Here is a 25,063-nt window from a genome sequence, read left to right on the forward strand (position 1 = left end):
ACATAGCAGCAGACTTCATACATGTACTAAGGAAGGACACGAAGGTAGTGTTGGACACATGGGCCCGTATTCTGAAGTCGCGTGTAACTTAAACTCAGGTTTAAAGTTGTGGTTGAAGTATGGATAGCCAATCGTTACATAAATTACTAATAGTAGAGATATCATACTTCAGCTCATTTGGCTCTCAAATCATTCTTAATTGTGTAGGAAGTATAATTAGATGATTGTCTGCACCATCGATGAATCAGGAAAGAGCACAGTAAACATAAGAAACATACAACTTAATAAAAATTTTGATACTTTTGGCTTTCCATACTTAAACCACAACTTTAAGCCTGAGTTTAAGTTAAACCCGACTTCAGAATATGGGCCATGGTATCTAACAATATCCTGTTCATCCAATGATTGCCACAGCAGAGAATCAACCATATCTTGAAGAACCTCAACTGCTTCGTGAACAAAGACATGCAACATAGACTGGCTCTCTAGCAACAATATCCTGCACATAGATATCTCACTCTAACACATGTGAATGCACAATACTACGGACTGGCTACCTAGTAATGGACTGGAATGGAGGCCTCGATTGCACACCTACCCGAAATGCTCCATGTTCACCTTACTTCGCTCCTCAAAGGCAGGAAAGGGGCAGGACAAACCTAGGAGAAGCCGTCATCATTTCTTTGCGATGAAATAGATGGTGAGGATGATGACGGAGAGGATGATGAGGCCTAGGAACAGCATGATTAGACGGTTTTGAAGGATCCTGCAAGGAAAAAGGACAAGAAAAGTGATTCTAGAGAGGTTATATAAGTTGTTTAGAAGTATCATCAGGGGGGTGTTTCATGAAAGTTGTCAGCACAGACAATTTCAGTGAATTCCTTAATTTTGATTGAATGAGAGGCACTGGCCTCTGCCTGTTACTATGGTAACTGTCGGAGAAAACCAACTTGTCAGTGCTGACAACTTTCATGAAACGCTCCCCTGGGCCCCATCTTACAATGAGTTACGATTGATCCGATCAATCGTACCTCTATGGAAATCCATCAGTGTCGTAACTTTTTCTGCAGGAAATTTGCACAATGTCCTTTGTGAACGAAGAGAAGCACAGTGAATTTTTAAGAAAACAATTCACAATTCATACATCAGGGCTAGAAATATTTTTTGAACAAACATGCATAATACTTGTTGATGTTGCTGGCTGTCCATAGCTGCTATTGATTGGATCAATTGCAACTCTTTGTAAGACGGGGCCCAGAAGAAGCCTGCTCACAGTTATTAACGGGAGTTTTTAGACTTTTAACTTTGTGTGATGATAGGAGATAGAAAGAAGAAAACATTTTCTTTGTGAATCATGTACATCTGACAAATTCTACTAAGTTGTCCTTCAATGGGCATTTCTAATCATGAATTTCGGTCAATTTGATATGCTGAGATCATTTAGTGCATGATCTCCAAATGGGAGGACTGTCTGGCAGTGACGTCATGTGCGTCGGTAAAGTAACACGATTGCTCATACCCTTTTCTCGAGGAGTGGAGCTAAGCAAGCACGAGACCTGCAAACAAAATGGCCAGTTATTGATTTGACCAAAAAAAAATCATTTTTATATTTTGCAATCACAATGAAAAAAACAAGTTACATAAGTTAATTTCATTTTTATGCCCAATTTATTGCAGGGGGCCCTTCAAAGATTATTTTAGTCACTATTCCAATTTATTACTATTTTTTGAATGTATCAAAGATGTCCTAAAACTCTTCCGGTGTGCAAACACTGAAATGAATGGTAATAATGAATAATAATGTGTTGCGAAGTGGATTTCTTTTGGGGGGTGAATTTACATGCTAATGTATTTCGGTGGGGATCTTAAGCATCAAATGGGCTGAAGGATCAAAGGACCTTTTTTTTAATGAAAATAAAAACATAACTAAGAATGGGTGCTACATATCCTCAAGAGTAAAATTGATTTCACAAAAACAATCAAAAAATTAAAATATTCAAAGGTCACTATACTTGTGTAAGATTTGTACGATTTTGACAGCATAATCCGAAATCCCTATTCTGAAGAGCAGGCATTTTGGATTCCAGTGACCTGGGCTCTGTAACACAATGGTTTGCGATGAATTGCAAATATAAAAAAACGCTCTGATTGGTCCCTGGTCAATATTATAAACCTAATGCGTGTGTAATGTTGAAAATGATTGGACAGTTGATTTAGCGACTGATCGCTAATCTTTGTGTTACGGAGCCCTGATGGGTGTTTCATAAAGCTGTAAGAGCGACTTTAAGAACGATCCTTTCTTGGGATAAATGATATACACCAACATATTCACTGGCGGTGGTTTCAGCTCCTAAGAAAGGTTTACCAGTCATTCTTTAAGTCGCTCTTAACTTACGAACAGCTTTATGAAACACCCACCTGGGTTCATTTCCCACTTGGAGTGCTACTAGCGCTAGTGCCCTTTGGCAAGTCATTTATCCCAATACCTTAAGCCTTCATACTTGGTCTACTTGATTCTAACAGACCTGCCAACCTCTGGGAATGAAAAACTGTATTCTGTGATTAAAAAAAATGTACTTTTCCCCAAAAAATGTATCTCATAATAAAATGCCTGGCACACTCGCTCATCGCGGCACTCAAGCCAAAATGCGCACTGCTTATCCAGATGAAAAAAAACATTGAAACATGTGTATATCTCACCTTGGTTTTAACAAAATGATTGAAAAAAAAAAGTTACCAGAAATTACATTGATCTACATGTAATAACCATATTGGTGTAAGTTTAATGAAATAGAACTTATTTTGGTTTTTTTACAATTTTTTTTAAAAGAAAAAACGCACTGCCATATTTTGGTTGAAAAGACGTACTTAATACGGCCAAAACGTACTGGGTGGGAGGTCTGTTCTAGGTATTCATGCTTTCTTCAGCAATCAGTTGGGCGTATCATAAAGCTGTTCATACATTTACGCACAACTTCACGCACGGCTAGAACATGATCTAGGTACTAAATGAGCTACATAGGGATAGTGTGGCATAAGAAAGTTAAAAATGACTTTAAGCACGACTGGAACATGTTCTTAGGTCATAACTCAATTACATGGGGATATCACATATCAAAAAAAAAGGGTCACCAGTCGTGCATAAAGTCTTGCGTATCTTTACGAACAGCTTTATGAAACACCCACCTGGTAAATATTCACCACCAATACCAATACCAATTTTTTTTCTTGAAAAAGCATGGATTGAAACATGCAGGTGGGGAGGGGAAAATAAAATATTGAGAAGAGCAATGCAGTCAGAATGAATGATTTGAGTATATAGGGGGCGACATTCATCATACCTACGCATCATTGCACTGAGTACTCTTGAGCTTTGCCCGACATTTGAATCCATATCACGTAACTAGATTGATAAAAGAGAAAAGCATTGAATGTTATATTGTAAACTAAATAGTATTTTCAGTCAGTATCTTAACTGCATAAAGACAATGATCCATATTCACAACATCAGAGATTTTCATTAGCATATCACAAAAGTGTGTTTAGTTCACCCATGGGTGGCCAGTAAAATGACTGACATGACCTAAACCACCAAGTTGTAAAATGCACATTTAAATCCAAGGCATCATTTTTTTAAATGTGTTAAATAAAAGCCAGGGGAGAATTAGCAAGGATATATGAACAATAATAAAAGTAATAGATGGATCAGTACCTACTAATATTCAAATCTCTTCTTATTCTTCTTTGTTTAATTTGTGTCATTTGTGCCACTTTTATCAATAAACATACCATTACCCTATTATTTCTGATCTTGTAAGATTCAGGGCTCTCCCTCCCCCAACCTCAATATATCCTAGTCATAGATGGTGACAAGATTTGGCATACTTACAATCTTAGAAAATGGATATAATTCTCAGATAAATTTCATTTCATTTATTTTATTCGTTCATGTATGAAATACAACTTTTTCATCACCAAAATCACTATGTAAATGCCAAACTGTCATCAAGATAAAGCCTTAAAATAGATAAGAACCAATAGGGCCTTCTCGAGTCCTAAACTACTCATACCTGGCCAGGTTCCTGACCCATAATGCTAGTGTACTCTAGTAATATAGACCCAATTGAATGATAACATGCTAATTAACTACTCAATACATTTATACAACAATCATTATGTTACCAATTAGCAAATCAATTACTTTTCCTCTCAAAACATTTTTGTTTCTCTATACAAATACAATTAAACTAAAGGTCAATTTATTCTAGGCCCGTTTCGGGTACACGTGTACACGCACGGTCAAGTCAGTGCACGTGTACTAAATTCCATCACCGTGTACACGGTAGCATCTGCATAAAGCTTGCGTGGGACTGTAAAGTCAGTGAACAAGCTCACAGCCTCACATTAATTCTTAGTTCTAAGACACTGCACATGTTTTAATCACTAATATGTCAATATATTTCAATTAACCTAGAGTGAGTTTACTTCCAAAATCGCCGATTTAATCCACATTTATTCTGGAGACTCAAGTTTTTGTACCACACGAAATGGGTATGCTCCGGTCAGTGCAGGGCCCTAGTTAACGCCGACGTTCGTTGGATGCGCATTTTGCATACTGTACCATACATACATGCACAGATCGCTGCAGAATTGAGTGTAACTGAAGTTATCGATTGATTTTCATTATTTTATTGCCAATTTGAGGAGCGTGTGTTTGTAGGCTTGTAGCACATGTGTATGAGCGTATAACACGTAACGAGACTCGAAAGCGTTCGTCAATCACTTTTAGAGCCAATTTGAGAATCACCAATTGCGACAGTGATCATTGCTCCAGTTACGTGTTATACGCTCATAAACATATGCTACAAGCCTACAAACACACGATCCTCAAATTGGCAATAAAATAATGAAAATCAATCGATAACTTCAGTAAACACTTAATTCTGCAGCGATCTGTGCATGCATGTACGGTACAGTATGCAAAATGCGCATCCAACGAACGTCGGCACTAACTAGGGCCCTGCACTGATTTACTTTTGCATTCTTTATTAATTTAACGCGCCGCTAAGCTGAGAAAACTTTTTAATTGCACCAATTTTTGTGGATTGATACTTCTTAACTTCTCAGGTAAGCTTTAAAACCGTGACTTAGGCTACATGTAGGAAACACTGAAAAAACATACTGTAACTCACTCAGTGTTTACAACGTGTACACGTGTACACAACCGAAAAACACGCCGTGTACACGTGCATCAAAAATGGACTTTCAAACCGGGCCTAATTTATTCCCTGTAGTATTAGTTGATACCTGAAAACGTATATTTTAAGACTGTATTACGCATAGTCAAAGAGACCACACACAGTTCACTCCACTTTTAGGCCTCTGAACACCTTACAATTGGCCTGCAAGCCTATTTTGGAATGAAGTGCAGTTGACTTTGGTGCTGATATTGAGACATGGAATATAATATTGTGTAATGTTCTGAATCATTGTACAAATACCTATGTTCAAATTTGTAACTATGCTACCATCCTTATTAGAATAAAGAGCAAATTAAATATCTAGTCGATTTGAAACTAATTTGGCCTTTAATCCAAAATATAGTCTTTCAGTCATCCAAAATTGTTATATTAGCTTTCTTACAGTCAATCTGAACCTCAAATAAAATGACACTTTTCAATCACATTTTTAGAAAATGACCAAAATGTGATTTGTTCCAAAATCATATTGTGGACCAGTCGTAAGGTGTGCGGTGGCCTTCAGCCACAGACTCGGTGTAGAAGAAGGCTCTTCAATTAAATACTTACCCTATTTCTAGATCTGTCAATCTTCTCCCGATCTCTATGAAGGTTGTCCATGATATCTTGCCCAAGTTGTTCTGTATAAAATGATTGAAGAATCAAGATACTTGCAATATGAAATAAGTGGAAAGGGAAGTTATTCAACATTATCATCATACAAACCTGAAAGTTCCAAACTCACAACAACTACAAGGGGGTGTTTTACAAAGATTGAAGTCAACTAAAGTTGCACTTAAATTCTGTGTTGCCTGCAGTGTCACCCCACTGGTCAGATCACGCTGGAAGAACATGCTGTAACATGTTTTATCAATGAGATTACACATTCAATGTAAGGGGGATTGGTGCTCATGCATGACATCACTGTATAACAAAGTCTGTCTGCCATATCTATTCACAGTAACTTGCTGTTTTCTCTCATTTTTCTTGTTGCTTTCTCTCCCTTTTCATAGTCCTTCTGATGCCGTTTTGTAGCCCTTTTGAAAAACGGCAAGACAAGGGATGATTTTGTCCATTTAGATTTCTCTACAGGCTATAATACACAAAATGGCTAGAAATGGCTACAAATTTTGTCCAATTGCACAGCTTTACACACTGTGAATATTTCTTGTGCCATTTGAATTGTATGCATTTGTCCTGTAATATAGAATGCACCCTATAGAGAAGGGACCTTGCCCTAAACTAGTCTAAATCTAAGGCATACTTTTTATTTTTCTTTTAAGCTAATGAACTGAATCCCATTGAATCACACTAATCCATTACATCAGTGAGTCCCACAAGGTTTCATTATCTTACCGGTTTCTATTGTCATCCTGTATCCTGCATCTAGCTTTCTTGATGTCCTCTCAAGTCTCTCTGTGTTGTCAAGTAGTCTCGTTTTCTACAAATACAATCAATTTTATTATAGCATTATTAGAAATATAAAATATCACCAGCATTATTATCAACACTGGTCCCTAAAAATTCTCAATTTTTGTTAAGATACAAGGTTTACATAGAACAATGAAGTGAATTTTTTAAGAAAAACTGAATCAAAAAGGCCCGAAATTCACAAAAGTGGTTTTGAAAACCAACGGATGAGTCCATGGTTTATGCAGATTTCCTGTATAAATCGTATCGGGTGCGTGTATAAAAAATTCCAATGCTGAAGCACGCTTTGTCACAGTGCGCCAAATTGATGCCTGTTACCATGGTAAGATACGCAATTTTTGGACTCAATAATTCAAAACAGTGGACTAATGAATAAAATAGCACAGATAACCACGGCAACAGGCGTCAATTTGGCGCACTGTGACAAAAGCGTGCATCAGCATTGGACATTTATTGACATAAGCGGTAAATTGAGCGTAATTTATACAGGAAATCTGGATAAACCGTGGACTCAACCATGGGTTTTTAAAACCACCTTTGTGAATTCGGGCCGAAATGTCGAAAATGGCATAAGGGTTGAAATTGTACAAATTATGTTTAAAACAAAAAAAAATTCTCAAGGCTTCTTACCTGATCTTCCGAGTTCCTATAATCATCCATACCTAGTAACTCTTCCCTAGCACCATCATCTCTGGAAGCCACCTTTGATCGTCGCTATACAACAACAGAAGACAATATACAGTTAGCTGATTCTAAAAAAAAGGAACAATTGTATTAAGAATTAAGGCGACCGCACACCTTACGATTGGTCTGCAACCCGATTTCAGAATAAAATGTAGTAGAATTTGATGCTAATATTAAGACTTGGAATATCTTACTGTGTAATGTTCGAAATCATCGTAAAAATACCTATGTTCAAATCTGTGACTATGCTATCATCCTTCTTAGAATAAAAGAGAATTTAATATGTAGTCGTAATGACGTCATAGCAGTCGTACGATTGGCTACGATTTGAAACTAATTTGGCCTTTATTCCAAAATAAAATAATTCCTGCTATACTTTCAAAATAAAGGCCTGGTATATTTGTATACTATCCCATGAGAACCAAATCAATTCACAAAGGGTCAACACTTCAATATTGATCCAAGAAATTTGGACAGAAAATGTATTCATTCCCTGAAGAAAATATAAGACATTACAAGTTTCATATCTAGTCTTTTTGGGAATATACATCAAAATACCAACCATAGCTTTAATAATATGTAGGTCATTTTAATAGAGTTTCACATAGCAAATAAGAATAGTTTATTTAATGAAAACTATTAGAAAAAATATGAATAAAATATGAGTCAACAAGAACATTTGTTATCTTACAAGATCTTTTTCCAATCGGTTAAGCTCAGTTTGGTAGCTTTTTAACCTGGTGGTAAACTTCTGTCGTTCTGCGGACGGAATGTTGCGAATTTCAATGTTCATCTGCTCCAACTAAAGTAAGACAAAAATCAGAGACACATGATTACATGTAAATGCAATAGAAAAAAGATGTTCATAAAATATCGAAACTTTCTTATTTCATATCCATTGGATATGGAAAGTGGGTAAAATCCAATTTTGACAAAATTTTCAGAGTTTGATATAATTTCTCTATATTCAAATTAACCTTTTATTCGGATTTGACACTTGCAACTTATCCAAGTGGGGGTTTCATAAAGCTGTTGGTGAATTACGAGTGACTTTATGAACGACAGGTAATCTGTTCTTGTGGTAAATGATATACACCAATTTTCACTGATGTTGATTTAGCACGAAGGATCATCAGTTTTAAGCAAAAGCTGCTTGTAACTTATGTCAGCTTTATGAAATACCAGGGGCCCGTTTCATAAAGCAATTGCAACTGTTGTAACTTTGCCATAATGGCAACTACCATGGCAACAGGGCTCAGCAGTCAATCATTATCAAGGTTTCCATGGTAGGTGCCATAATGGCAAAGTTACAACAGTCGCAAGTCCTTTATGAAACAGGGTGCTGGTCTTGTACATGGCCAATATAGCCAACTTCTATCTAATGGAATTTAACACATGAGAGAAGACGCTAACCTGAACGTTTGAATTATTATTTTTATCAAAGTATCAATTAATGACAAGTGGAACGCCTCTGGCAGTCTCACGTGCATTACGCAATTCGATATAAGAGCAGTGCTGCATTTGAAAACAGCTAAAGAATAAATTATTCACAGAAGAAAACACTAATATGATAAATAAAATATTATGTCCATTCACCCAAAATGACCTTTGACCGTGATCATGTGACTCAAGACATGTGCAAAACAATCATTCATACTTGATTACCCTTACATGTATGTCAATGTTTCGTCGGAAAAGTGGCGCCTATAGTCTCGCTCTGCTATGCAGGCATGACAAAAATGGATACAATCATTAACTTTTTGTAAGAATGAATAATCCAATATGTGGTTATCGGATATCAATATCATTGAATAAAAAAATCTAGAAAGGCTTAAACCTTATTCTAACAACAACACTTACCAATTCATGAGCCTCATCTACCTGTTTTTCTGCAGAACTAGCCAACTGTTTCTTGTCATCTGTCAAACATTGAAAAGAAAGAAAAAAAAAACAGATTGAGCATTGAGATAATGTACACATTCTCATGACATTTTGTGAAGATTCTAAAAAACTGCCAGAAATTGAAATATGTCCAATTGTGCAAGGGCAGGCCAAGAATCCATCAAAAAATTAAAATGTTATTAGATTTGCAATTATTTGATTTGTGACGTCATACTGTATGCAAGCAGCTTCCCTGCATATCGTATGGTAAAAAATAAATTAAATGTCATTTTCTCAGAAAATTGAAAATGGCACCTTCACAGCAGATCTAAACAGAAACTAAGATAGATCTACAAATCATTTCACACCGGTTTCTATAATAAAGAAAACAAAAATAAGTCATCACGAACCATTAAGAAATTGAAATTTATTAGATCTCTATATTAATATTATTTCTGCTATTTTTACAGCAAACTTTTCTTCAGAGCTCAGGATGAACTCCCTTTTTTTTAATTCCACGATCTTCAATTTGGTAGCTATTCATTCATGTGAATTGCTTTTTTTATAAAAATGTGAATATTTTGTGAATGAAGTTTAGCCCGATCTTTTTTTATTTTCAAATTTTAATGTCCGAGAGGGGTAAGGAAAGGTAAGTTTGGACACCCAAAAAGCTAGCTGAAAGTTTGAAACAAACAAAGCCATGCAAACTCAGTCAAACCTCGGAGTCAGACATCTGTCTGATGTCATAACCTTGTAATATCGTACGTAGGCCAATAATAATAATACAGAGTATTTCTTAAGCGCCAAATCCACATTGATTATGTGCTCAAGGCGCCACGAAAAGGAAATAAGAGAATGGAGCAGAAAGGGACAAAGATAAAAGAAGCACAGTTATGAAAATGAAAGGAAACTACTGGAAGGCAATTTTAAACAAATGGGTTTTTAGAGCAATTTTGAAATTATCGATATTTGAAATACTACGAATGGAATATGGCAACTGATTCCATAAGGATGGTCCCACATGTGCAAATGACCGATCCCCCATGATATCGTGGATTTAGGAACTGTAAGTGTAAGCAATTTTGAATCAGAAGATCTTAAACGTGCTGACAACTGTAATGTGTCAGCATGGTCAGTTATGATGAGTGAGACTGAGTGTGGTACAATGTCAATGTAGAATTGGGGGTGGGGAGGGTCGCGTGTCCGGACACTTTAATATATTTTTGAAGCCTTCTTTTTGTCTTTGGATTGCACTAAATATATGAATTCAATAGTTGTAATGATCTTCTATTTTGTTGTCTAGATCTATAATATTTCCTAACATTTTTTACAAAAACTTGATGAAACTTCGCTTGTAAATTTTTCCAAATCAATGACTTTCTACAGAGATGCCAAGTTCAAAGACCAGCTATGCGTGAGATTTTCTGTGAATCTGAGTGAGATCACAGATATTGTGTACAATTGTGTACAATGTATATGGGGATAGGCTGTGAATTGCGTGAGACAGAGATTTGAGGGGATGAACAAGACTTAGAGTCCAAAATGCTTGAGTCTCACGCATAATGAATGCATGAAACTTGGTGGTAGCTCTGTTTCTAAAATGATCGTCCGGACACACAAGTCACAACTGGCATGATCACATGACTGGGTATAGTCTAGACTTTAGGGGCCCGTTTCTCAACATTGTCATAACTTCTTGACTAAATCGGAGATAGTGAGCTACTTGTCCGCTTACCGTTTCACGAAGCCCTCTTTACCAAGATCAGGTACAACAACCTTACTAAATATTTATGACTCCTCCGAACCTGTCATAACTTCTTTCTTGATGACGTAGTGGCATCACGTGGGTAGACTATGACATGCAAAAGTGCCGGGAAATTTGAAAATTATAATCTTACGTAATCAACCATAGAGGTTGAAATTACATCCCAAAACAAGTGGGATAATGCATTCAATGATCATTGTAATACAAAGTAACTATGAAACCTGTTGGTAAAACGCCACAAAACCATTCATTTTGAAATAGAAAAATAATTCAATCGATAAAAATTCTACCACGTCAGGCCATCCATAACTGGACTTGTATTTGTCGTTTTCAGACCCTATTGACATTTTGATAAATTCTTATCTCTAATTTATGCATAGAATTTGTCAAATCGTAAGATCGGTATCAAAGATTTAGAAAAAAAAAAATGTTACGCTATATTTCGATGTTTGGAATTGTAAAACATTGTATAATTATCATAATTTTACCAAAAAAAAACGTTATGGTTTACTTTCGTAAACTATTAAAATTGGATATCCCGGGGGTACCCATCTCAACGTCCACATGTGATTTTTTTAGTCATGAAATAAATTATTCATAATTCAATTTTTCAGCAATTGAATGCCCCAGTCTTCATGGTCTAAGTATGTATGATGCATAATTTACCTGTGCTATTATTTTTAAAAGATGTAATTCCCAATTCATCACAATATTTGCAATTTTGTCATAATTTTTCTAATTTTTTTGTGTCATAATGAATACCCTCTAGCGATAATTTTTCTTTTTGAAAATTATGCTATTTTGTGACTAGTCTAAGGCTACGTCTCGTCTGCTCTTTTTTTTTACCTATAGTATCGATATCAAGGTATTTTAGTTAGGAAGCCTTTCATGAAACAGGTCTAGTAACATTGGAACTAAATCCGTGGTTTGTGGATAAAGATATGACTAACTTGTCCAGGTGTTGAGAAACGGGCCCCCTAAAGATTAGAAGGGTGAAAACTTGTTCAGTCGTTGGAAGTGTCCACCCCCCAGAGCTACCAAGTCTCACGCATTATGCGTGAGACTCAAGCATTTTGGACTCTTCTCTTGTTCCACTCAAGGGTTCAAATCGTCTCGTGTGTGAAGGATTCATATGCACCGGTGCACGCGAATCTTTCACACCCTTTTTACTAAAATAACTATGACTTTACATCGTAGCTAAGCATTATATTTGAGCTATGACACTTACCGAACCATATGGATCGTTTGTTGAATTCTCTTTGCTGTTTTTTTAAATAAAATAAGAGCATTTTTCGTGATCTTCATGCCTCTTGATCAGCGTTGATATCAACTTTTGCCTAAAGAGGGCGCGCGATATTATTTCAAAGTCGGTAGGCACTTAAGAACCAAGTTTGAAAGGATACTCGTAAAATTATGTCACTCTCGCCGATGAATATTCATTAGATCGTGGTCGTGCGTGTTCAATACACACTGAGTGCATGCATGCAGAGAGTTTGTATTGAACACGCACGACCACGATCTAATGATTATTCATCGCGAGAGTGACGTAATTTTACGAGTGTCCTTTCAAACTTGGTTCTTAAGTGCCTACCGTACCTTTGTTTACGGTGTTGCAAGCTAGCTGCATTCTAGGCGATCAGCATTATTTTCTTGCTCGTTCAATCCACTTTCATCATCATCTTGTCAAAAGATGGCGTACTTTACCAATAAGTATATACATGAGATGCAACCTGTTGATTTTTGGTACAATTTCCTATTATGCGCTGACGACTTGAATTGAGAATGTTCGATACGAAAAATTGCTTTTCGATTGTTGTTTGCGTACTTTCCACCGCAGTATTAAGGACGGATCGAACGGAGTATCCTGGTTGAGACTTGGAGGTAAGCGATAAAAACACTTTTATAAATAATTTCCAATTCATTAAAAAAAAAGTTAAATCATAAAAACAAATTTCCATTAGTGGAGAAATACTGAAATGTTTGGCGTTTTTCATTCCCTCACATTCGTGTGATGAATGAAAACGTCAAAGTCCACTATGAAACCACATGCGTTGTGCGAGGTTAGTATTACTAACCTCGCATGTTGTGTGAGTGCTCTTGTTCATCCCCTCAAATCTCTGTCTCACGCAACTATCACAGCCTAAGGCTATATCCCCATAAATATTGTACACAATGTCTGTGATCTCACTCAGATTCACAGAATATCTCACGCATGGCTGGTCTTGGGGTCCGGACAGCCCGACCACCAGACAGCCCGACCCTGGACAGCCCGACCCGCTGCCCTGGACAACTCGTCCCGGTCGAGTTGTCCAGGGTTGGCTCTGAATCGGACAACTCGACCACTTGAATTCTTCTTCAAAATTTCATGAAATAAAATTTCAAACTTTACTTCAAAAGTATTTTCCCGCATAATCCATGTTTCTTCAATACATTCTCGACAGAAAAATTGACATTTCAGTGCATTTTGATAGAAAATAATGCGAGTTCCCTTGCAACGAGAATAATCCGATACCGCCGGCGAGCCGTGTTCATTCAACTTACAACTTGCAAATTTGAGTTGATTTTTCCGTCACTTTACATATTTTAATGGTGAGTGTGTGCTATTTTGTATTTTCATATTCCGTTTTCACATTTCCTGTACTTATTTAAAGTTATTGCATTTCACAAAACTGATACTTAATGCAAACTTTTTGAGATAGTTCACCTGGAAAGGACACCGATGCGGTGCTTCGCCTCGCCGGCCGGCCAGCTGGGCGACCGGCTGTGCTGTGATTGTGACTGAGTGAGGCAGTCAGCTCAACTAGCTATGCGAGGTCAACTTATTTTAGTTAATTTTTCCGTCTCTAGACATATTGCTCATTTTCCAGTGGCGAGAGTGTGCTATTTTTGTATTTTTACGCTTCTTCCACATATTAAAAAGTTTTTTTTTATGTCACTAACTAAAGGAAATAGATTTGAAAATGTCTCAGTAGCCGGCATATGTACATGTAACTAGTTATGAAGTTTACAATTTTTGTAGGAAAGTGTCATTGTTTATTTTTGTTCTTGAATAACTTTAATTTTTTTTAAATTGTTTTCGAAGTTTTGAAGGGCAGTGGGGGGGGGGGGTTAACAACTGACAATAGATTGGGTATTTATAATTATCAAACTTGAATAGTTTATTGAAAAATGAAATGTATTCTGCCGAAATTGAAAAACTTAACTTTTTATCAAAATCTAAGAACTTGCTTTTCGTTATCGATTACTGTCGCAGCTTTTTTTAATGCAACATCCATTGGTAACAGTGGGTCTTCTGGAGGATACAAGCACTTGGGCTGTACCAGGGATGAGAAGAGGTTTCATACTCGACAAGCGATGGCCTTTCCATTTCTTTCACAAGCAGAAATATTACCGAGTTCCAATGACTTGGGCATCAGAGCGGCAGTCCCCTGATCGATGAGGTAAATACAGCTTTATAGATACAATAAATCAATTTTTGCGCACTTCATGCAGGCATATCAAAGTGAAATTTAATATTTTTGTATTGTCAAATTCTCTAAAAGAAAGAAAGGACAATTGAATTGAATAATGAATTTACTTTTTTTTCTTTATACATTGTTTGAATTGAACAAAAAATTTACTTATAGGTTTCGAAGAAGTTGTAACATTTCAAATTAATTTTTGGGTATGGTAATGCAAAATTTATGTGGATCCTTTATGTTATGTAAATCTTCCAGAAGATACCAGGTATGGTTCTAGTGTGTTTAGCAAATTAACTTAACTGTGATATATTAAAATTGTATTTGCTTCTAAATTGTTCAAGACAAGGTGAAGATTGAAAATGGTCTAATTTCTTTTATTAAGAGGTGCAGACTGCAGATCTTCAAATATTTGAAATTACAATAATTTTGTCAATAATTCATTTCATACCCCTTCATCTTTCCAGCTGTTTGACTTAGTTGAGACAACATGGATTGCAAACCGTACTTAGCTTGTTTTTATTTATAAAACAAAATTGTAAGGAAGTGCTGAAAGGACAAGTCCACTCTAACAAAAAGTTGATTTGAATAAAAAGAGAGAAATCCAACAAGCATAACACTGAAAATTTCATCAAAGTTGGATGTAAAATTAGAAAGTCTTGACATTTTAAAGTTTCGCTTAATTTCACAAAACAGTTATCTGCAAATCCTGGCTGGTATGCAAATGAGGAGACTATGACGTTATCCACTCACTATTTCTTTTGTATTTTATTATATGAAATATTCTAATTTTCTCCTCATTGTCAAGTGATACAACAATTAATTTCTCCCTGAACATGTGAAATTATCATTGTTTAATGCTAATATGGTTCAGTCAAGTTAGTCCTTATTGTCAAATCAAATCTATTTAAAAAAATGAAATATTTATTATTCAAACAATAAAAAAAATAGTGAGTGATGGGCATCATCGACTTTAATACTCACCTATTTGTCCATATCACTGTTTTGTGAAAAATAAGCGAAAATTTAAAATGTCATAACTTTATTTTAAATCTGAGTTTGATGAAATTTTTAGCACTATACTAGTTTGATTTTCTGTATGTATTCAAGTTAGCATTTTTCTTGGGTGGACTTAACCTTGAAAGAGCCCTCTACGTAAGTTAGGGTTAAGTTAGTTGTCATGGTAATCAAATATATATGCAATAAATTTTGAAATGTATATTCTTAAACCAAAAGGGGCAATTAATTATTACATGTTAATTTGTATGGTTACTATTGTAGTTTTAAGATTGTCTATATTGTTACATTCGCACCCAAAGCAGAGGATATTGTTCTCAATCAGAGCTACAAATCAACAAATATACATGTAGTATGGGCACACATGAATATGTGTATGTACAAATAGTATACAAATATAGCAGGCGTTAAGGAAGTACAGCAGGAATTATTTGTCTGAAGTTGGACTGGCAATTGCTTTTTATACTAAGAGGCAAAAGTATGACTGGGCACACATGAATTTGTGAATATATAATTAAATAGTAAACAGATATACCAGGAATGGTGCACTATTTGATTTTCTTTATGTATGTTTTTTTTTCAACAGCATAACAAGACCATGTTTTGTTATGCTATACTGTTTGTAAGATATAACAGAAAATTATGTGTTACTTAGTAATTTTAGTTGTGATCAAGTTTATCACATTGTTACATAGAAAATAAAGAGTCTACTAAAAAGTATTGTGAATATTGGGTTCTATTACTCCCATGTATTTTTTTCTGCTGAACATTTCACTGTTAAGTGCTGTGGTGATCAGATGGACATTTTGGGAGAGATGAAGTTGAAATTGGAGGGATGGAGACGGTGATGTGAAAAGGATGGTAATGAAAAGTGGGTTGGAGATGAGAAGGATGGAGATGATGAGAGGGATAGGGATGGTGATGAGAGGGATAGAGATGATGAGAGGAGGCATGGGGATGAAAGGAAGGATGGAGATGAGAGGAATAGATGATGAGAGGAGGGATTGAAATTATGAGGGAAAGGATGGAGGGGATGACGATGAGAGATGAAGCTGAGAGCAGAGATGAGGAGGCGATGGAGATGAGGGGATGTAGAGGAGGAATGGAACATCATCACCAGTTCACCACCAACATCATCTCTATCATCGCCACCATCACGATCGCCACAATCATTGCCATCACCACAAACATCATCATCATCACCACCAACATCATTCTCATCCATCATCATCATAATCATCGCCATCACCACTATCATCATCGCCATCATTATTATCACATCACCATCATCGCCACCATCATCACAACATCATCCATCGTATCACCAGTATAATCGCCATCATAATCATCATCATGATCACCAAAATCATCATCACCACCATCGTCACCGTCATCACCAATGTTCATCATTTATCTTCATCACATCACCACCATCATCACAACATCATCCATCATTATTGTCATCGTATCACCAGTATAATCGCCATCATAATCATCAGCATCATCATCATGATCACCAATATCATCATCACCACCATCGTCACCGTCATCACCAATGTTCATCATTATCACCATCGCCACCAACATCCTTTTCATCATCTCAGGAATGTTATTGAGAACCTCTTGGAAATGATGCAATCCATTGACTCGATCTCATCTGCATGAAGTAGCTGGGTTTATTCAGCTTTGGGTGCACTGGGGGCCTTGAACTTTTGTAGGGGGCACCAAGATAAATATGTTGTGGGGATAGTCCTGCAGACCAAAGTTTAAGAAAATCATAATTTCATTCTCAAAAACACGATTAGGTTATCTCAAAAGGCCTAAAGTAGGGCCGTCACTCTCTTTCCCTCTTTCGCTTTTTTCTGTTTTTTTTCTTCTTCTTTTTCCCCTTCTTTTTCCTTTCTCCCCCATTCCACTGTTTCATTCGCTGCCTTTCCACTTTTTCTCTACTTCTTTCCCTCCCTTTTTCTCTTCTTCGCTCAAGCCCTACCAAGATTTTTCGACCACAAAGAAAAATAATCGCTATATATGTGGGCCATAATTATGTATTAATGTACTATTCCATTCATGTCATCAATTTGCTCTAGAATCAATTAAGTTTTTACTATTCAAATTCTTCAAAGATTTTCTCCCCGATCACCACATTCCCTCATAACATTTTTAAGGGTGTGCCATGTTCTATCCATGTAGGAGTGCAAAATTGCATGATGTTTGAACTAAGGGGGGGGGGGTTTATGATTGAACTAGGGGGTGCCAAATGATTACCAAGAAATTGACTGATTAGGCCGATGATGATTTATTGAATAATTCATTGAAAAAAATGAATGTTTGATCAAGCATATTGCACATTGATTGAATTGATTTATTGATAAATTTTTGACAGGATTGATAGGTAAAAGTTGTTGCCCCAATTTTCGGAACTTATCATTAAATTCCGAAAATTCTGCTCTGGACTTCATACGTACATGTAAGAGCAATCAGTCTCTCAACAGAAGGGGAGGGCGGGTGAGAGGGAGGTTTTTTTTTTGGGGGGGGGCTAAATGTTCTGTTGAACCTTATTCCATCAACCTACTTTTCCCACTTAAGTTCCATCTCACCCTCTATTCTCCCGACTCCCATGAACACATTGCTGAGATCCACATAATAAAGTTAAAATGCTGCCCCCCAAAATGCAATGTGTGTTGAACTTCACTCATGCATTAAAGTTCAATTTAATAATTTATGAAATTTGCTTTAACAACCAAAACTGGCCACGATTGATCATTAATTTATCACAACACTCTTAACTTTGCAGGTTCTAACGGATTTGCCTTTCAAAAACTGACTGAAATTCTCATCAAGTAGATAAAACTAGTATTGTACCCAGGTCAGTCAGGGTCGTATCTAGGGGGCACATTCAGGGGGCGCAAATAAAGAAATGAAAAAAGGGAAAAAATAATGCAAAGGAATAAAAGTGCAGAAAAGGGATACCACTGAACTGAAGGAAATTAATACCCTGTCTTGTTATTCCCATGGTAATGCCGTTTCCAACACATTTAGAAAATGAATCTTGCATGTCTTTATCAAAAGATGAATATTCGTGCCACTTTTTGATTAAAGGGGTGGTCCAGGCTGAAGGTATTTATAGCTAAATAAATAGAGTAGAATTCACTGCCAATTTCATCAAAATCGGACAACAGATAGCAAAGCTTTCGAATTCTAAAGTTTAGTAATATTTTGTAAAAAATAGTCGTCATGAATATTCATTAGGTGGGCTGATGATGTCACATCTCCACTTGTTCTTTTGTATTTTATTATATGAAATTAGGTTTATTCAAATTTTTTCCTCCAAGAAAAAGAAAAACTGGATTGACAATTACTGATTTAGTACATTAGATATTTATTGCTGCAACTTATTTCATCATAAGGGAGACATATTATTCTCACAAGTATGAAAAAAATATGATTTTATGTAATAATATAAGAAAACAGAAAGTGGAGATGTGACATCATCAGCTCGCCTAATGAATATTCATGACGACTGTTTTCACAAAATATTGCTAAACTTTTTTAAACTTCAATAATAAACTTCAATAACTTTATTATTTGTTATCCGATTTTGATGAAATTTTCTGCGTTTTGCACAGTGAATTCTACTCTGTGTATTAAGATATATTTTCAGCCTGGACCACCCCTTTAATGATAATCATACCAACTCTACAAGAATTCCAACAAACGGCTTTAGCTTGAAATATTCCTTTTGTCAATCGCAAATATGCAAGCTGCGACTTTGAATCTTGACATTTTACTTTTCATTAATTTTCATTAATAGTTATGAAATACATTATTATTTATCTGGTTCCCTTTTCAAAGCGTTTTCAACACACGCTGATTTGATAAGGGAGATATAAATCCTATTCATTCATTTTTAATAACAATGATTGAAATGTCATTTTTGGGTGATACGTAAAGTCCATCTTACAGTAAGAGATGAATAATGTGACATAAGTACTAGAATCTGTGTATGAAATCACAGATAAAATAACCATGATGACGATCAAGATGTTGTGGTGATGAGGATAATGATGATGTGATAAAGATAATTATGGACTGGTGTCGGTGTCTGGTGATTGTTATGAGATGGGAGGTGGTGATGATAGTGATGGTAATGATGTCGATGATGGTGGTTGTGATGTTAGTGATGACGATGATGGTAATGAAGCTAGTGGTGTTGATGATTATGACGATAGTAGATGGTGTTGGTAATGAACAGTGGAATACAGGTGGTGGGGGATCATGGTCTTGGGGCAAGAGCACCCCCCCCCCTCAAACAAAGAAGATAAAATACAAAAAAGAATGAAAGAGAAACGAAAAGAGAGAAGAGTTTTAGTATGATGTCATAATAAAAAAAAATGAGTTTGTGTAATAAAATTGTAAAAAAATTTACTCATTCACAATTTAAAAAAATAACTTTGGCATGATGGGCCATATCTTACCCCTCAAAATCTTTCACTCATTACACCAATGATAATGATGAAGTTTGTGGTGATGATGATGTCATAATGACGATGATGGTGATGATATTGATAATGAAGTTGGCGGAGGCAATGTTTGTGATGATCACCCCCCCCCCTGCCCTTTTATCTTTCTTCTCTCATTATCAACACGCCGCCTGACATCTCCACCCCCATTATCTCCATTCCCGTCTTCTCCAACCATTTTCGCATCTCCATCCCCATTTCATTTCAATCTCTTCCTCATCTCCACCCCCTACTCCTGTCAACCCTTCCACATCATCTCCATCCATCCTTGCCTCATCCCATCCCCCTCTCATCATCTCCATCCACTCATCATCCACACCCCTCTCAACTCCATCACTCCTCGTCATGACCATCCCACCTTTCATCTCCATCCTCCCCCCCCCCATCTTCATCTGATTACCATGTGACACAACATTTGCTCCTGCGACAATTGCCCCAGGCTTACTTTTGTCTAAAGCTCTTTTCACAATTGGCTGCGCAACTACTTACAACCCTTCACAGTTGCAATTCTGTGCAACATATACTGTGACCAAGTGATCGCAAACAATCGCACGAGCAATTGTGAATGTGAAAGCCCCTTAAGATAGAGGTTCAGGGTTGCAATATGGTTTTAAGTTAGGTTTAGACCTTGCTGGTTGAAGCTGTTCATAAGATTATGGTGTGGAATTTGCCAGAGCAAATGTCATGGAACCCGTCACCGCAGCTCTCAATAAAAGGTAAATATTCAGCGAGAAAAGAGATACAAAATAGTGCAAGAACCAAATATTCAAAATACTTCTTTGGAGTTAAGTGGGTTTTATTAAGTAACATTAAGGTAAACTTGATCAGATCTAAAATTACATAGTAACACATATTGAACTTCAGTGTATATAAAACATATTATATCCCACATTTATACTGGTTCAAAATTTCAAATAGGAATACATTACCACAATTATGATAATACTCTTATGATAATAAATATGACACAATTCCAACTGGGAACAATATTCTGCTCTTGGTGTTTATGTAAAGCTAAGGACGATCTTAAAATTACTTTAGTGCCAATATAAATTAACATTTATCCAACAATTGCCCTTTCAGGAATATACAACCTGTTATACGTTACTATATTTGGTTTCCATGGCAATTACATGATCCCTAACTTAGCTGGAGGGATCTTCAACCCTTCCTCATCTTTTATTTTGTCACACATGAACTGGCCATACAGAGCTTGCAATTCAGGTGGTCTCAAAGAGCTGGAAAGATAGAAATAAAATAAAGTAATTTCAACTATTTGAAGCTCTGCACCTCTTTTGCTACTGAAACAAACCATTTCAACCTTCAGTTTAGAAGCAAATACATTTTTTAAATATATTAAAGTTAAATTAATTGCAACTAATTCAATAATAAAGGAAAGTTCACTCTGAAAAAAAGTTGGTCATAAAAATAGCAGAAAAGTAATACCAAAAAAATATTGGTGAATGTATGAGGAAAAGTTTCAAAACGTTATTCGAATTTCAAGTTTTAGATTTGTGGCGTCATAAACGAGCAGCTGCCCCATATGTTTTGTAATATAAAATTCATGAATTCAATTTTTTTCAATGGTTCCTGATGACTTATTTTTCTTTTCTTTTCAGGTTTGGGTGTGAAGTGTTTTGTCTTATGAATATATACAAAAGGCATAGTAAAACCAGTTTCAATTTTCTTAGAAAATTACAATTTCTTGACTTTTTACCATTTATTATGCAGAAATGCTGCTCGCACATGACATCACAAATCCAATAATTGAAATTCTAATAACTTTTCAATTCTTTGATGGATTTTCCTCAAACCTTTGGCCATATTTTTATTTTTTCTGCTGTTTTTTACAATTAACTTTTTGTCAGGGTGAACTTCCCCTTCAAGCTCTACTTGGTATCATCTAGATGTGTATGACATAAATGTTCCTCATGAATTAAGCATAACCCCTACATACCCAAAATTAATTTAGAATGTTACAACTTCTACTTAACCTAAACATGTAGTAGTTACTCACATTTTTAAGAAGCAATTTTAAATTTTTATGAATACAATGTATATAAAAAAATAAGTTAAATTTTTGTTCAATTCAAACAATGTATAAAAGAAATAAGTAAATGTTCAATTCAATTGTTCTTTCTTTCATTCAAAGAATTTGAAAATACCAAAAAATAAAAATTGAAATTTGATGTGCCTGCATGGAGTTCACAAATTTGATACTATCGAAGAAGCTGTACTTACCTCATTGATAAAGGGACTGCTGCTCTGATGCCCAAGTCATTGAAACTCGGTATCATTTCTGCTCGTGAAAGAAATGGAAAGCCAAGGCCATCGCTTGTCGAGTATGAAACCTCTTCTCCTCATCCTGGGTGTAGGTGGTTGGGACCAGCCCAAGTGCTTGTATCCTCCAGAAGACCCGTTGTTTCCAGTGGAATTTGCATTAAAAAAAGCTGTGACAGATACTGACAGGTAAAAAAATAAGAGACATGTTTTTCGATAACGAAAAGCAAGTTTTAAAATTTAGATTTTAATAAAAACATGTAAAGTTTTTCAATTTCGGTATAATACATTTTTTTCAATAAACTATTCCATATTGTAAACTTCATAACTTACAAACTGAGACATTTTCAAATCTATTTCCTTAATTGGTTTAGATGTTGGTTGGAAGCACCCCCCCCCCCCCCCCCCGCCTGAAGGCCTCCAAAAAGGGGCGTCAAGGATGGTTACTTTAAAATTTGGGAAGGGCATTCCGACCACGCAGTCAATCAACTTCCTAAAATCAGCTCAGCTTACTGACATTAAAAAAACTTTTTAATAAGTAGAAGTGTAAAAATGCAAAAATAGCACACTCTCGCCGTTGGAAAATGGGAAATATGTCAAGAGACGGAAAAATTAACTAAAATAAGTTGACCTCGCATAGCTAGTTGAGCTGACTGCCTCACTCAGTCACAATCACAGCACAGCCGGTCGCCCAGCTGGCCGGCCGGCGAGGCGAAGCACCGCATCGGTGTCCTTTCCAGGTGAACTATCTCAAAAAGTTTGCATTAAGTATCAGTTTTGTGAAATGCAATAACTTTAAATAAGTACAGGAAATGTGAAAACGGAATATGAAAATACAAAATAGCACACACTCACCATTAAAATATGTAGTGACGGAAAAATCAACTCAAATTTGCAAGTTGTAAGTTGAATGAACACGGCTCGCCGGCGGTATCGGATTATTCTCGTTGCAAGGGAACTCGCATTATTTTCTATCAAAATGCACTGAAATGTCAATTTTTCTGTCGAGAATGTATTGAAGAAACATGGATTATGCGGGAAAATACTTTTGAAGTAAAGTTTGAAATTTTATTTCATGAAATTTTGAAGAAGAATTCAAGTGGTCGAGTTGTCCGATTCAGAGCCAACCCTGGACAACTCGACCGGGACGAGTTGTCCAGGGCAGCGGGTCGGGCTGTCCAGGGTCGGGTTGTCCGGTGGTCGGGCTGTCCCGGAACCCTGGTCTTTGAACTTGGCATCACTGCCCCCCCCCCCCCCTCTCTCTCTCAGGACCCACGTAAAACTCGAGCTCCGTCATCGCTGCCCAGTACCGCCGCGTAGCGGGGCCGCCGGCCGAGAGCCCCGGCTTCTGCCCGTGCCCCTGACCCCAACGACAGTCGACACCAGCGAGTCCGAAGGCGAAGCCGTGCGCTGCGGCTGTGAGACTGGGTTAATTCGCAACCAACAGCAGATGGCCACTGTTCGCAGTATCAAACATTATTTAAATCTATCCTAAAACGACACTAAAATCATGAAGATATGATATTAATATCTTACTTCCACTCAGGATAGGAATTTTGTTGATTTTCGATGTGATTTCTGCTGAAACAGCAGCAAATTGGTGTTCAAATTCTTCCATGGCGGCAGCCATCTTGATTGACGTTGCAGGTGAACGTCGGGGGCGTCAAACACTTTCTGCTTTCCCTCAATTTGAAGGGAGGAAAAAAAAGTATAACCGGTATGAGGAGTGATCTTGCTTTCTTCTGCATAGCTCCATGTTTGACAAAAAACGGTCGATTCTCCACATGCAGATGGCTTTAAAATCGCCCGTATCAGAAAAATTATAAACCAAACAAAATTGTTTCTATAGTTAGGCAGCCAATCAAATATATTCCGAATTTGTCTTCATATATCCCCTTTTATCATAATGCAACTGCTTACTGAAATTTAATAACAATCAAGTCCTTAGATTGTACACCATGTAGTTATCAGGTCTACTCCCGCTTTACTACACTCTCATTTTTTATAGTTATAATGTGATACCTATTTTTATACAAAATTCAGACTTTATACCCCCATCTAGCTCTCCGCGAGCAGACGATATGAAAGGTTATTTCCTTCTGATCACCGCCCCCCGAGCTCCCTCGATCATTATTCTTCTTGTTGTTGTTTAGTTTGATTGGCAACCAGTCAAGAAATGACTATTTTTGCCACTGCTCTTTTGAGTTTAATTTCTTTGAAAGGATCAATATTTAGCTTTTTTTCTTCATTATTTTTCTGTTCTATATATATATATTTTTTTCCCTTTCCTTTTCCTTTTTCCCCTCTTTTTTCTTTTTAGCATGATTTTTTTTCTTTTCTTTTCTTTCTTTTTATTTGTCTTTTCTTTTCTTTCCTTTTCCTCTGTTTTTATTTTATTTTGGATATTGGATATAACATCCAATGCAGCGTCAGTCTTATTCATTTACATTTTTTTTTCTTCTTCTGTACAAAAGTTTTTTTTTTTTTAAAGTATTGCCGGAGGGTTGAGAAAAATCCATCAAAGAATAAAAAAAGTTATTAATTAGAATTTTAATTATTTGATTTGTGACGTCATATGCAAGCAGCTTTTTTTTTACAAGTTATCGTATGGTAAAAAGTTGTCATTTTCTCAGAAAATTGGAATGATTTTTACTGTATATACCTTTATTATATGATTATCATTTTGCTCCCGTTTAAAGTCACCACGAACCATTCATAAATTATTTATGCATTTTATGCTACAGGGCAGCTGCTCATTCTTTTATGACGTCACAAATCCAAAACTTTAAA

General features: G+C 36.2%; 1 protein-coding gene across 2 annotated transcripts; it reads right to left on the reverse strand.

The window, feature by feature from the left end:
- Window positions 1–299: 299 nt before the first annotated feature.
- Window positions 300–23,926, reverse strand: LOC121431961 (vesicle transport through interaction with t-SNAREs homolog 1A-like). 2 transcript variants are annotated; one of them, XM_041629756.1, is made up of 8 exons: window positions 23,810–23,926; window positions 9,213–9,271; window positions 8,044–8,154; window positions 7,299–7,382; window positions 6,594–6,678; window positions 5,808–5,878; window positions 3,346–3,403; window positions 300–766 (listed from the first exon to the last, which is right to left on the reverse strand). In XM_041629756.1, exons 1-8 carry the CDS (start codon window positions 23,901–23,903, stop codon window positions 747–749), a joined length of 582 nt encoding a protein of 193 aa, XP_041485690.1. In that variant the 5' UTR covers window positions 23,904–23,926; the 3' UTR covers window positions 300–746. The 2 variants fall into 2 exon arrangements, with proteins under 2 accessions (XP_041485690.1, XP_041485689.1); XM_041629755.1 differs by having other exon boundaries at window positions 3,342–3,403.
- Window positions 23,927–25,063: the final 1,137 nt, after the last annotated feature.

Source organism: Lytechinus variegatus, chromosome 18, assembly GCF_018143015.1.
Source record: "Lytechinus variegatus isolate NC3 chromosome 18, Lvar_3.0, whole genome shotgun sequence".
Lineage (NCBI taxonomy): Eukaryota > Metazoa > Echinodermata > Echinoidea > Temnopleuroida > Toxopneustidae > Lytechinus > Lytechinus variegatus.